The sequence below is a fragment of the Gossypium raimondii genome, unplaced genomic scaffold (assembly GCF_025698545.1).
Source record: "Gossypium raimondii isolate GPD5lz unplaced genomic scaffold, ASM2569854v1 Contig00065, whole genome shotgun sequence".
Taxonomy (NCBI): Eukaryota; Viridiplantae; Streptophyta; class Magnoliopsida; order Malvales; family Malvaceae; genus Gossypium; species Gossypium raimondii.
The window spans coordinates 1-15661 of NW_026291224.1; the positions used below are offsets into that span (position 1 = coordinate 1).

Genomic DNA, 15661 nt, shown 5'->3' on the forward strand with positions numbered 1-15661 from the left:
AGTGCTACCTACTGATCTATGGTTGTGAGCAGAGTGTTGGTGGATGTGTTCGAAATTTAGAGAAGATAGAGTGGTATGGCACTGCAACTCTTTTATTTCTTCCAAATCTTTCTCATACATTATTCTGACACCACACTTCACCTTAGCATTGGGTTTACATGGATGTAAGAAAGACACCTCAAGCTCACAGTCACCATATTTATCCTCCAATGAAAATGGAAATAATTTATCACGCGACCAATAACGAAGAAAAAGGTGATCTTTCGTTATGGTCTGATTCCTACCTGTCAACAAAATATAGCCCCACCAATCAACCTTATTTCATCATCAACTCATTTGCTTCTCCAAACCTCTTCTAATTCTCAAATTTCAACTCCTATCTTTAAAGTTAAAAATAATTTTAATTTTTCTCAAAAAATCAATCGTTACTAGCATTCAACCTTATTTATTTTCTCATAACCATGGCAGTGGGAGAAATTTTCTACAAATTAAATAGGACCAAATTTGATTTGAGTAATATATCATTCATCCGTCATTAGCATTAATAAATTAAAGTTATTAATTTTATTTTATATTTGAAAGATTTAGAACCTCTCATCCGCGGTTTGTCGAATCTACCATTGTTGTAGGTATAATTTTACCTCCTTTCTCTTCTTTCTTGTAACCTTTTCATTCTTAATTTGATGACATTTTTGGATTTTAACTAATAAAGTCATTAATTCATCATTATATTTAGTTTCTCCCCTAATTCATTCTTTGATTAATCATAGTACAACATACTACTACATACCTTTTCTTTATGCCTTTATACAATTGAAATTTTAATTGTTTTTGCTACTCATTTAATTTTTAAGTTGTATTTTCCTCACAAATAATTGGATATTGTTAATTACAGTGTTTATTTGTAATTGATTTTTATAATTATATTTATAGAATTTTAGTGGCTCAATTTGACTTTTGAAATTAACAAATGTAAAAGTAAATATTCAACTTGAAATTCTTCTATCAAGTACTATTGTTTTATTTTCTTGTGTTACTTGAGTATCTAATTTATCTTTTATATATAATGTTGCCTAAAAATTATTTATCTGAAAGTGAAAAAAGTAAAAGAGAAAACATGCTAAAGAGTTAAAATAATCACAACAATATGCTATTGATAATTTTTAAAGTAATTTTAATGAAAAATAGGATCAATTAAATGAAAGTTTGCATAATGATATCAATGAGAATGATGAAATTAATGACCCAAATGAACCTAATGATGTGTTAAATGTATCCGTATTGAAAATCTTATTCTTAATGAAGAACAAATAATTCCTCCTAATATTAGCATTGTTGAAGAACAAATAATTTCTTTTGGATATTTATGATCCTAGAAATTGAGCTAGTCTTGATAACAAAACAAGAGACATTTTAGTTGAAAAGGGGTCTATAAGAGAAATGAATCTTGTGGTCGCTCAATGTCACAAGAACGGTTGAATGGTCTGGCAATTTTATCAATCGAGAATGATTTTTTGGAAAACATTGGTGTTGGTGTTATCATTAATAATTTTGTATCTCGAATGCTCGAGAGCCCATTTTTTATTTATGATTTTTGTGTTCTTGTAGTTGATAACATAGGAGTAGATTGAAGAATTTTTTAATTTTGTTGGAAAAATATTTTATTTGCTTAATGTCATAAAAGATATTATTTAATGAAATTACTAGTATATGATTTTATTTTATTATATTACATTTTATAATTTTTAAAAGGTTCAATTTATTGTTTCGCCTAGTTTCTATAAATGTCAAGAACGGATCCATCACCTATTACATGCGAGGTTTGAGGATCATTTCCAAGGTCGCATAGTTTTTGCCAGCCCGAAATCTCCTAGTCGGGCGTTCATGTAACTGTCAGCATATTGGCAGGCTTGATATCTCTGTGAATGATGACTTGCACCCACTGTTGGTGCAGATAGAACAACGCGGACGCTACGTCCTTGATGATATTAAACCTTTGTGTCCACTTAAGGCTCCTATTAGGTTGGTGGTAAAGAAAATTGTCAAGACTTCCATTAGGCATGCAGTCATAAACCAAAAGCAACTCGTGCTTGCGCCTGCAATAACCGAGAAGTCTAACCAAATTCGGATGTCTGAGGCGACCGATGGTTGCAATCTCAGCCACGAATTCTCTCATACCTTGCCTTGAATTATGAGAGATCCTTTTGACGGTAATTTGTATGTTGGAAGATGGTAAAACACCCTTATGCACCTTACCAAATCCACCTCTCCCTAGAACTTCCTTTTCTTTAAACCCTTTGTTGCTTTGAATAGATCTTTATATGAGAATCTATGAGGCCCGTACTGAACCTCCTAATCCTCCAGAATCTCCATGAATCTCTTCTTCCTTGAGATCAACACAAACCTGAAAACCAATACGAGGACTAAAGTGAGACCTGTGAAAAAAATGGCGATAGCCAAAATCTTCTTCAATTGCTTGATTCCTCGATTATTATCATTAACAAATCGTGGAACTTTTGGAAGGTGAGACAAGTCTAGCTCCTCAGCTGAGCCATTCATCTTGAAACTCCATGCCAATATGTAGTGTGATGATAAAACAGAACCTGTGGAAGATGAGAAACCTACATACATAGAGTCATAAATATATGGAGACAAATCCCGATTCAAGGATAAAAGTGGAGTCGTTTTTTAGTCCCACTGTATTCAACCCAAATTTGCAGTGGATCCTCTCTTATAAGGCTGACATTTATGAACTTTCCCTCATCAGTGAAATACCTTGCAGGAGAAGATACCATTGAGTTTAGGCCATTGATATCGATGCCAACATGGTTGTCGTTTATGTCATCGAATTCGCTGCTCATAATTATGTCCAGCTCGACCGCCACAATATGATTTGATCTGTTACCGTTGTTTGATTGATTGAAAAGACCAAGATACTGGCTGGGAAGAGCTCCAGGAATTCCATTGTTAGGCGAGACTACAAAGGCTAATCCATGGCCAGACAAAGTAGGGTATTCAATACAATTGCAAAAATGGATGTGGCGGGAAAAGAGAAAACACTACCATTTGTGGAGTTCTTGAATTGGATTGGATTCTTGTAGAAGATGTGACTTTCTGTTTGCCTTGTAAAATTAGTCAGTTTAAAGAGCCCACTTGAATCTACGCCTGCAACTCCATCAACATTCAAGTAACCATCGAAACAGAACTGACCCTGATTGATATCTGAAGATACAAGGTTCAGGAGGAAAAGCAACACAAGCATGATCAAACAAGACATTATTACACACACAAGAAAAAGGAAATACAATAGAGATTGAGGGTTCTAGTCAGTTTTGTCGCGGACACAAGTTATTTTGCTCTCCTTTTAAGACGATCAGAAAAAATTATTTGGTAAAGGTGATGCTGTATTGAATATGTTTAGGGTTTGGATAAGTAGAGTCAAGAAGCTATTCAAGCTATTCAAGAATCCTTCTCAAAGACATCTTCCTCCGCACTTGTCCAACATATTCAGCAAGACTTGATAGACAATATTAGTCACTGAAAATTTAAATATATTTCACATGAAAGGAATCTAGAAGTTAATTATATTGCTAAGTTGACTTTAGATAACAATGAGGTCTTCATTTAATTGATGAAATTCTTTAGATTTGAATAGACATTTGTAATAATTTATTTTGTTATCGAAAATATAAAGGACATTCATACCATTTTTGAAGAAGTAATGCATTGGTAGATTAATTTCATAAATGTAAACATTGAAATATGAAGCATTAAAGGTTTTTGACATTGTTTTTATTGGACATTTTAACAAAAAAGATCGATAATACTCGTGTATAAATGTACATGTATGTTCTCCTATCTTTTATTTTCATTTTAGATTAAAATTTTAATGGTATATTTATTAGAAGGAATTAAACCTATTTAAATATTAGTAAGGACTTATATTTTATCTTCCAAATATATAAAACAATTTTGATTGAGTAAATTGAACATATAAGTTGATCACAAATAAAATGAAATGATTTTTAAATCAACTGAAATTATGATCTAATCCTCATTAAAATATTTTCATGTTATTATTATCTGCTTTGTTACCAAAGCTATCCATTTTCTCCACATTTCTGTCTCAAGTTACAAATAAAATATAAATGTAAGTGTACATATATTTGACCTGTCCATGGCCTGGCCGGCCGGGTTCGGGCCGGGCCCACAAAATTTCAGCCCATTTATTAGGCCCGGGCCGAAATATGGGCTTGAGATTTTGCCAGGCCCGCCGAAGAAAAATATGAGGCCCGAGCCCGCCCGTCCGCTTTTAATTAAAATTAAAATTAAAATTATTTTTAATAAAATTAAAACTAATTGTTATTAAATTTAATTGTTAGTAAAATTATCAAATTATTAATTGTTAATTGTATTAATTGTTGTAATAAAATCTAACATTTGATTAGTAAATTTATCAAATTATTAATTGTATTAATTGTATTAATTGTTGTAACAAAATCAGTAGTTTACCACATTTAATGCTTCTTCCCTGATTTGGCCATTATAAAATTGAAAGTTTTTTGCATCCGTTTTGGTTGCGGCCCTTCTTCCTTCGCTTCATCATAGATATTAGGTTTCTGTTTTATGTGAGAAGTGCTATCTACTGATCCATCGTTGTGAGCAGAGTGTTGGTGGATGTGAGAAGATTGAGTGGTATGTCACTGCAACTCTTTTATTTCTTCCAAATCTTTCTCATACACTATTCTAGCACCACACTTCTTCACCTTAGCATAGTCTTCATCATTTGGGTTTGAGAAAGACACCTCAAACTCATCACATTTTTCATCTGAGCAATCTGTTGCCCATAAATTATTGGTTTCACAATGACCATATTTATCCTCCAATGAAAATGGATATAATTTATCACGCGACCAATAACGAAGAAAAAGGTGATCTTTCATTACGGGCCCGTTATATCGTTTACCCACCAACCAGCCGCTCCCATCAATCACTCGAGGATTTCTACCTCGAAAAATAGATCCATTACAACTGGCTTCTTCAGAATTTCTACAATAGATAAATGCTCCACAACCGATAGACTCGTCATCCCTTGAAGCATCATTATTGACAAAAATGCAGCAACAAGCAACTCCAATCCATTGACTATCTTTCGAGACGGGTATCTTAATTGAAGAGTCACTTCTTTGTTGGCTAAACCATTCTGGGATTTCACTTCCGGGCATCAGAATTTCAAACATTTTTCTTGAATTTGCGAATGCCTGCAAAATAAAACACAAGTCGTTTGGTAACTAAAACCATAAATTCTCAAGTATGAGATTTTGTAAGGGAGAAAATAGAGATTAATCGACCTTAAGATGTTTTTTCAGCAGTGTTAATGCATCGATATTTTCAGCCAATTTGAAGCAGTTAATGGCTCTAATGATACCCGAATCCACTAAATTGCATACTTTTGATGGACTTGCAACTACTTCAAGTGAAGAGCAATCATCTATACGCACATCTGCTATACTTGTTAGAAGCTCTGGCAACGATTTAAGCATCTTGCAATTTGATAATGCAAGGAAATCAAGCCTGCTAAGTTGAGTAAGAGCCAAAGGAATGGTGATGAAATTGTTACCCGTAAGATAAAGATAACTCAAAGAGGATAGACCATGAATATCTGCTTCACCAAGTGTGCACATGTTGCAATTTGACAAATCAAGAAACCGAAGCTTCGAGAGCCGAGTAAGAGATGCAGGTATGCTGATGAAATTGTTACCACTAAGATCAAGATGTTTCAAGGAGGATAGACTAGAAATATCACGTGGAATATCTCCTTCACAAAGATTGCAGTCCCTTAGTTTTAGCTTTCTTAATGAACTCAAACCAAACAGCGAAGGCAACATCTGAGGCATGGGATTCTTCCTTCTTCCTACGATTACCTTGAAAAGAGAAGACAAATTTGGTCGTAACTTTGCTTGCTGCAAATTCTCTGACAAATTTTCAACTCTATAACAACCAGAAAGATCTAGAGTTTTTAGATGTTCCATTTTTCTATCAATCTCCGGAAACCTTACAAGACTTGAGCAACCCGAAAGAATTAATGTTTCAAGAGATTCCATTCCAATTTTGGTTGGAAGATTCCTAAGACTTTTGCAATCTCTTAAATTCAAAAGTTTAAGGCTCTTAAGCACTCCGATTGATGGATGAACATCCACTAATTTGGTACAACCTTCCAAAATCAAAACTTCAAGATTTGGTGCTGTTGTGAAGTCTGGTATCTTGATCAGGTTTTGGGACCCTTTGAGGTTGATTATTTTCAACTTATACAAGGGCTGTTGAAGACAATAAATAATTAGACAGAAAACATAATAATGCTAATTTTTGTATTCTTTACCTTAACCAAAGTTTAATCATTTATATTAAAATAAGCTAAAACGATGAGTTAATTCTTACTCTATTTCCCTTCCATAGTTGTTCAATGTGACTATATGGTAAAAGAAGTGCGACAAGGTTGTCCGGTTGAAAGCTTGAAGGCAAGTATCTTAAAGGATATCCTGTCCAATCTAAAAGCCGTAGTTCATTAGAAAGATATTTGATATCATCACAATTTGAGACACAAAGCACTTTGAGCAATCTCAATTTTTCATCTTCGAGAAGGTATCGATACTCAAATTGAGCATCTTGCTTGATTCCCTAATAACCATGAGCAAAACAAAAATAAGCTTCAAAATATACAAAAACATTCAATATCTAAAAGCCATGCTGGATCGATATTGCTTTTTAAGTATCCATATCTAGCACTTATATCTATTGCATATCTGAATATGGTATTGAGATATGATTAACATATTAGACAATACTTTATCTAACACTTATATTCGACTTTTAATTACCTAAGCCTAAAAAACTAGAACTAATATTTTGATTTATGTTTGGTGCACTGATGTATAGTTCTATACATTACCAGTGAACCAAATGGTGGCATGACCTGAATTTATTTTTAAAAACTTATAATGACATGTTATAACCTAGTTCATTGATATAGATTTTCATTACATCAAATATAAACCATTAACATTAGCAAAGACAATGACACACATCTCTTTATAATTTCTTTTGAAAGAGTAATGTGTTTCTATATAAATTTTATAAATAGAACATAAAAAAATTAAGCTTTAAGGGTGTACTTGGTTGAGTGAAAAGTCAAGGGATATGAGGATGAATTGTGCTTGGTAAAGAAGAAAAGTGAGAAGAAAAAAAAAGGGGAGAAATGATCATTTTATATTAGTGAGAAGGGAAATGTATTATCTTTCAATTTTCTGTTTACTCTACCAAGCAAAGTCAAAAGGTCTTTTTGTTGTTGTTTTTTATTGGACTTTTTACACACAAAAATAATAATAATAACAATACTAGGAGTACATATTGATAAATTTATATGTTTCTTTTCCTACCTTTTATTGTCGATGATCATGCCTTCAATCACTTCGGTAGCCTAAAAGTAATCAAGAATCGATAATAAGAAGATAAAATTAATGCTCTAAATTGTACGATAAAACTTTTGAAAATTTACATACATGTTCAACATTATCGCAATCTTTTGGTCGAAATATAGTAAATAAAATATATTCTAATGAGAGTAATTCAATAAAATTAAACATTTATATTACAAATCATTATTAATATTTATAATCAACAAATGAAAATTATCTTAAAGCTACTCAATGTCACTTAAGGATCGATATATAAACCAATTAGACTAAGCTTTGGATTTACATCATATATTGATAAAAGAAAATTTTGTATGTAAATTTTGTTGAATGGTTTACCGTTTTTTTTGTTAGAACATGATGGACATCCTTTTCCTTCCACAATCTGCAACGTTTTCCAGGTTCATTAACACATTTTTCTTCAACAATTTTTCTTCCCATTTCTTGCAACAAGGCATGCATCCACAAATATTGGTTGTCATCATCGACTTTTATGAGAGATTTCTTAATGAGAACATCAATTCCAATATCTGGGAAAAACTCACAACCATCCAATACTTTCATTACCAAATCTTTCTTCTCCCCATTGAAAAAGCATGCTATATCTAGAAATATATTCTTCTCCCTTTCTTCCAATCCATCAAAGCTAATTCTTAGTGTGTTAAGAATTTCTTTGTTAGAATCTTGTTTAAGTCTTTCGATTGCACTTCTCCATTGAACTATATCTCTACCGCACAAAAATGAACCCAAAACTTCAAGAGCTAAGGGAGACCATCAACATAATGTACAACATGTTCAGAAAGTTGATTGAAATCATCTTTTGTAGTTGTATCACCACCAAAAGCTTTCAAATTGAAAAGCCTTAGTGCATCGTTGGTGTTCAATGTTGTAGGCTTATACACATCATCGATTCGATAAGATCGGAGCAAATGTTCATCTCTTGTTGTTACAATGATCCTACTACCTAAACTGAACCAATCACGCCTTCCAACCAAGCATTTCAAGTGTTGTACATTATCAACATCATCAAGAACAACAAGAACTTTTTGCTAGACAACCTGCGGCTAATTATGGCATTCCCTTCATGAACATTGAAAAAATTGAAGCATTCATTTGGCAATATTTGATAAAGAAGTTGTTTCTGTAAAGAAACAAGTCCACACTTGTTTGAAACTTCTCGAATATCAGCAAGAAAGCTTTTACCTTCAAAATGAGGTGACATTTGAGTGTAAACAACCCTTGCAAGAGTTGTTTTACCGATGCCACCCATTCCACAAATTCCTATAATGCGGACATCGTCTTCCCCAATATTTATTTTCGAATACAACTGCTCCAAACGTGAACTAATTCCAACCAACTCATCATGAAGAACTGGATATGTCTGACATAATTTTGCTGATATCTTCTTAACAATGTCTCCAATAAACTCTGATTCATGCCTACAATGAAATTAAATTTCGATGCTATATTTCAAATGCACTTCTTCATTTTTAGTTCAGTGAATAATGAAATATAATATAGTTGGAAGCAAACAAAAGCAAGAATAAGACAGCAAGATCTGTTATAGCATCAAATGACACAACTTGCTCCTTAGTTGAAATATGGGAATTCTCAATTAAACACAAAATTATATAAAAAAAATGCAATCCAATAAAAAAAAAAATTAGTCATTAAAATTAGGAAATATAGAAGAAAAGAAAGAAATACCTATTATGTAAATGCCATCCTTTGATGTTAGCTACTTGAGTCAAAGCATTTCGCCACTTTTGGATCTTGTCTGTATCTTCCTTGTACCTCTCTTGGTGTTTGGCGAAGGCTTCTTCAACTTTTCCTTTTTGTTTTCTTAAATCGGATGGATCCACATCGTAGAAAATTGGAAATACTTTATGTCCGTTCACATTTTTTTGTTGAACAATCTCAGCAAGCTCCTCCAAGCACCATCCTGAAAAGGTATAGGTTTTTGAAAAAACGATTACCGAGCACCATGATTGCTGAATTGCATTGAAGAGTTCAGGTGCGATCTCTTCACCAGCCTCCAGCTTTGGATCATCTCTGAAGGTGACGATCCCACTCCTCTTTAGAGCATCATAAAGATGATCCGTGAAGTTGTTGCGAGTATCTTCACCTCTAAAACTCAAGAAAACATCATATTTCTTTCTAGAAATGGAGGAAGAAGTTGACGGTAACGACAACATGAGGATGTATGAAAGGAGATGGATATCTCAATCTGGTGTTCAAAATCAGAAAATAGATCGCCCGATACCCACAAAGAAACTAGAAAAAGTAAGTATATGAGCATAGGGGCGGAAATTAGGGGTCAAAAGATGAGCAATGGATGTTCTTGCCAAGAAGTATCCAAGAAGGTGAGAGTTGGCAAAGTGGAAATTAAGTAATAATTAAAAAGTTGGACGGTTTGTAAAGAATTATTGAAGCATTTAAAATGTTCATTAGGTGCAGACTCAAATAACTTATATTTACTCACTATCATAATATTTTATGTACGAATTCAATTTATTAATTTAATGTACAGGATTTTTTTTCTTTACATTATAAGAAAATGTTAGAATTTCAATTCTAGTTTTTTTATTAGGCCTAAATTTAAGATTTAATTTCTAACCTAATTTAACTCATCATATTTTATAATGTTATTAGTTAGACATAATTAATATTGTTGACTTTTCTATTAGTTGTAGCATCATAAACATGATCTGTGAAGTTGTTGCGAGTATCTTCACCTCTAAAACTCAAGAAAACATCATATTTCTTTTTAGAAATGGAGGAAGAAGTTGAAGGTAACGACAACATGAGGATGTATGAAAGGAGAAGGATATCTCAATCTGGTGTTAAAAATCAGAAAATATATCGTCCAATACCCACAAAGAAACTAGAAAAGCAAGTATATGAGCATAGGGGTGGAAATTAGGGCCGACAAAGTAAGTATGTTATCTGTTTTATGTTGGATCAATTTGAGATATAATTAATCTCATAGTTTGCAGGTTGTTGTTAAGAATTATTCTCATCTTTTATCTATTGATTCAGTCTTGCTTGAATCGGATTGAACGATCGATTAGATCAAGAGCCGACAAAGAATTAGTTCGATGAGTGATTTTGAATTGATTAGATTGAAAATTGATACTGAACTGATTCAACCTGTTAAAAACTAAATGAATCGAAACTCTATTTTAACTTTTTAAATTTTAATAATTTTAAATCATTGGACCACCAAACTAATAACCTATCCAATTCGACTACAAATCCGATTTAACTCAAGAAAACATCATTTTTTTTTTCTAGAAATGGAGGAAGAAGTTGAAGGTAACGATAACATGAGGATGTATGAAAGGCGAAGGATATTTCAATCTGGTGCTCAAAATCAGAAAAGAATGAATATATGAGGAAAAACATATGAAAAATAGAAGAGGGCCGGGTGATATGTTCTTTCCATGAAGGTGAGAGTTAAAAATGTTGGACGGTTTGTATTTTATGTACTTGACAATGAAAGACAATAATTAAAAACATTAGTTTTCGAAATGAAAGGGAGTAGGTGTGGAAATTCGGGGTTATAGATGTTGTTCCCGGGAAGACTCCAAGAAGGTGAGAGTAGACAAAAGACACTCAAATTTCTCAAATATCTTAAACATTTGGGATTTGCACAAGCTCAATTACTTCCAGAACCAGCGACCTGGATTCCAAATTCCAATAATTCTTTTCCACGAAAATCAAACTAATCAAAGATATATAGATGAATAAATAAAATAAAAGAGTAAGGGATTAAGGATAAAAGTATTAATCTGCCTAATTTCAGGAATCAAAGAGTTGATACACGAAATGTCAAAGTTATCAACTTATCATGTTGCGATGTATGAGCACTTAATGTACTTTCATGTCGCTCTTTAGAGTTTCGGTGGTTGTTGGGGCATTTTATGTACTCTTTTATGTTGTAACTATCATGTTTGCACATGTTTTTGGATGTAGTTTCTTAGAAATCATCATGTTTTTCTTTAGTTCTCGATTTGGGAGAATGTCCTACACTTCATAAGCACTATGTGCTGATTGAGTATGTATGACCTGATATAGACATTTCTTTTTGGCTTTCGGAATATTCTTTCTACCTTCAAATAACAGTTTTTTGTTTCATTCCCTAGGATTTTATTTCCCAGAAATTGATGATGCTATCACTTATGGCCCCTTACATAGCAAGTAATTTAGGACATGAACTGCTAGATAACTAAAATTTTTAGCTTGCTGATCTTAGATGTGATTCTGTTGTTGAAGTCTCTGAGAGTCCTCAAACTTACGCTGCACTTTCTTGAAGTTCATGTTGTCGATGATAAATTTTGTTTGTCACATTTTGACAGGTCAGATGGAAAAGAGGTTATGGTGGACAACCAGTGTCTTCAAGCTAACAATCCACTGCTGGTAATGGATCATTTTCTTGCCTGATCTTTTCCTTTATTAAATTGACTCAAAGAGCTGACAATTCTTGCACTTCTTTTGTTTTTTCCTTCCTTTCAGTTAATCAGCTTCAATGAGCAACATCTTAAGTATAGCCTCCATCTTGATCACCTAGGCGTATTTAGTGTATTGATGAAGCTGAAGGCCGCCATATTCGTTTTGTTTGTGTATGCATTGTTGTAACTCTTTACATTAGTCGCAGGAGATAGAGCAGGATAAACAAGAGCTCTCATTTTCAAGTTCCAAGCACTTAAAATAGTTTGGTGATGGGATTAGGTTCTCATGCAAAGCTGTATTTGTTGCTTAGGATCGCATCTGTATTTCATTTTCCCATCATTTTCTTCCACTAAGCTCAGTAATACATAAAAACAGTTTTGACTGATTAAATATATGTTGGTCTCCAATAAAAATAAAATAATTTTTAACTCAGTTGAAATTATGATTGATCCTTATTAAAGGGTTTTCATTTTATCATTACTTGCTTCGTCTTTATTTTTGTCTCACAATTTTGTTTTAATTTACCTCATCTTCAACCTATAAATAAAATATAAATGTAAGTGAATATATATATATAATGAAAATAAAATTTTAATAAAAAAAAGATGAAACCAATCAAAATATACACATTTCGATTATGTAAAAGGAATGAATTAAGTGACTAAAATTTTAAATGGTATAAAAAACAATGTTATCAACATTTGAGATATGTAGACGTTGAATATGAATATGAATAAAATTTTTAAAATGTTTTGGCATATAATGGAAGGATCATATCTCATATGCAAAACAAGTCTAGAATAATTGTTTAAATGAAATACAAGATGTGTAAAAAAAATTAATAGGACAAAGTTGGTTAAGTAGTTTACCACAGTTAATGCTTCTTTCTTGATTGGCCCATTACAAAATTGAAAAAATTTTGCATCCGTTTTGGTTGCGGCTCTTCTTCCTCCGTTTCCTCATAGATATTACGTTTCCGTTTTATGTGAGAAGTGCTACCTACTGATCCATGGTTGTGAGCAGAGTGTTGGTGGATGTGTTCAAAATTTGGAGAAGATTGAGTGGTATGGCACTGCAACTCTTTCATTTCTTCCAAATCTTTCTCATACACTATTCTAACACCACACTTCTTCACCTTAACACAACGGTAATTTGGTCCAAATCCGGTATTGAAAGACAACTCAAGCTCATCGCATATTTGATCTAAGCAATCTGTTGTCCATAAATTATTGGTTTCACAGTCACCATATTTATCACGCGGAAAATAACGAAGAAAAAGGTGATCTTTCATTATGGGCTTGTGAAAGTATCGACCTACCCACTGGTTTCTCCAATCAATTGGTCGACAATTTCTACCTCGAAAAATAGATCCATCAATGCCGATAGACGCCTTATTCCCTGAAGCATCATTACTGACAAAAATGCAGCAACAAGCAACTCCAATCCATTCACTATCTTTCCGAAGTGGTATCTTAATTGAAGAGTCACTTTTTTGTTGGCTAAACCATTCTGGAATTTCACTTCCGGGCATCATAATATCAAAGAAGCCATCATCAAAAAATTTTCTTGATTTTGGAAGTGCCTGCAAAATAAAACACAAGTCGTTTGGTAACTAAAACCATATATTCTCAAGTATGAGATTTTGTAAGGGAGAAAAAAATAGATTAATCGACCTTAATATGTTCTTTCAGCAGTGTTAATACATTGATTTTCTCAGCCAATTTGAAGCAGTTAATGGCACTAATGTCACCACAACACACTAAATTGCATACTTTTGATGGACTTGCAACTACTTCAAGTGAAGAACAACTATCTAGCCACCCATCTTCTATACTTGTTGGTAGCTCAGGCAACGAGTTAAGCTTCATGCAATTTGATAATGCAAGCAATTTAAGCTTGGAAAGTTGAGTCAGAGCCGAAGGAACGGTGATGAAATTGTTACCGTCAAGAAAAAGTCGTTTCAAAGAGGATAGACCATGAATATCTGCTTCACCAAGAGTGCACATGTTGCAATTTGACAATCTAAGCTCTTCAAGCTTGGAGAGTCGAGTAAGAGATGCAGGTATGCTGATGAAATTGTTACCACTAAGATCAAGTTCTTCCAAACAGGATAGACTAGAAAGATCACGTGGAATATCTCCTTCACAAAGATTGCAGTCCTTTAGTTTTAGCTCTCTTAAAGAACTCAAACATGACAACAAAGGCAACATCCGAGCCATGGGATTCGTCCTTCTTCCTTGGATTACCTTGAAAAGAGAAGGCAAATTTGGTAGTAACTTATATGATGGTCCCTTGCGCCCATTGAAAGACAGAACTTTAGGATTTTTAAATTGAAAAATGAAGGATGGTGGTTCTGTTATGGCTGTTTCACTCAAGTCGAGCTCTTCCAAAAACTTTGCTTGCTGCAAATTCTCCGATAAATTTTCCACTCTATAACAACCGGAAAGATTTAGAGTTTTAAACGTTCCATTTTCCCATCAATCTCCGGAAACCTTACAAGACTTGAGCAACCCGAAAGAATTAATGTTTCTAGAGATTCCATTCCGATTTTGGTTGGAAGAGTCGTAAGACTTTTGCAATCTCTTAAATTCAAAAGTTTAAGGCTCTTAAGCATCCGGATTGATGGATGAACATCCACTAATTTGGTACAACCTTCCAAAATCAAAACTTCAAGATTTGATGCTGTTGTGAAGTCTGGTGTCTTGATCAGGTTTTGAGACCCTCTGAGGTTCATTATTTTCATGTTAAACAAGGGCTGTTGAAGACCATAATAAATTAGAAATAAATGAGAAAACATAATAATGCTCATTTTTGCTTTTTTTTTTTTGTTTTACCTTAATCAAATTTTAATAATTTATATTAAAATAAGCTAAAACACAAGGATAAGATGAGTAAATTCTTACTCTATTTCCTTCCATAGTTGTTGAATGTGACTATATGGTAAAAGAAGCCAATAAGGTTGTTCGGTTGAAAGCTTGAAGGCAAGTATCTTAAAGGGTATCTGTCCAATCTAAAAATCGTAATTCATTAGAAAGATATTTAAGATCATCACAATTTGAAAGGCAAAGCACTTTGAGCAATCTCAGTTTTTCATCTTCAAGAAGCTATCCACACTCAAATTGAGCATCTTGTTCGATTCCCTAATGTCCATGAGCAAAACAAAATGAGCTTCAAAATATACAAAAGCATTCAATATCTAAAAGAAATGTTGCATCGATATTGTTTTTAAGTACTCGTATCCAATACTTATATCTAATGCACATTCGTATATGGGTATTAAGATATGATCCTTTAAGAACCTTTTAAATACGTGAAAAAATAATTTTAAATTTTTTTGAATATACCCATATTAAAGAGATACTTATATCTAACAATCACATCCAATGTTAAATTACCTAATCCTAAAAATTGAATTAATATGTTGATTTATATTTGGTCCAAACAATGCATAATTTACAAGTTAATGAACCAAACAATGACACATAATTAAAAAACCATTTTCATTAAAAAATTTTGATGACATGTTATAATTTAATTTGTTGATATACACTTTTAGTACATTAAATATATAGCATTAATTTTCACAAAAAATATACCATTAATATTTCAAAAATACATACATTTCTCTTTTGAAAAAGTAAATATGTTGCTAGATAAATTTCATAATTAAACATTGAAATATTGAATGTCAAAAGTTTTGTTATAGTTTTTTTATCATATTTAAAATAATAATTATT

At 32.7% G+C, this 15661-nt stretch overlaps 1 protein-coding gene and 2 pseudogenes across 1 annotated transcript; all 3 read right to left on the reverse strand.

Annotated features, from left to right (window-relative positions):
• Positions 1–1655: 1655 nt before the first annotated feature.
• Positions 1656–3728, reverse strand: LOC128036879 (L-type lectin-domain containing receptor kinase V.9-like; annotated as a pseudogene).
• Positions 3729–4696: 968 nt separating this feature from the next.
• LOC105801373 (disease resistance protein RUN1-like) lies at positions 4697–9829 on the reverse strand (annotated as a pseudogene).
• Positions 9830–12798: 2969 nt separating this feature from the next.
• LOC128036880 (disease resistance protein RPP2B-like) lies at positions 12799–14570 on the reverse strand. The gene is made up of 2 exons (XM_052627280.1): positions 13598–14570; positions 12799–13506 (listed from the first exon to the last, which is right to left on the reverse strand). Exons 1-2 carry the CDS (start codon positions 14141–14143, stop codon positions 12799–12801), a joined length of 1254 nt encoding a protein of 417 aa, XP_052483240.1. The 5' UTR covers positions 14144–14570.
• Positions 14571–15661: the final 1091 nt, after the last annotated feature.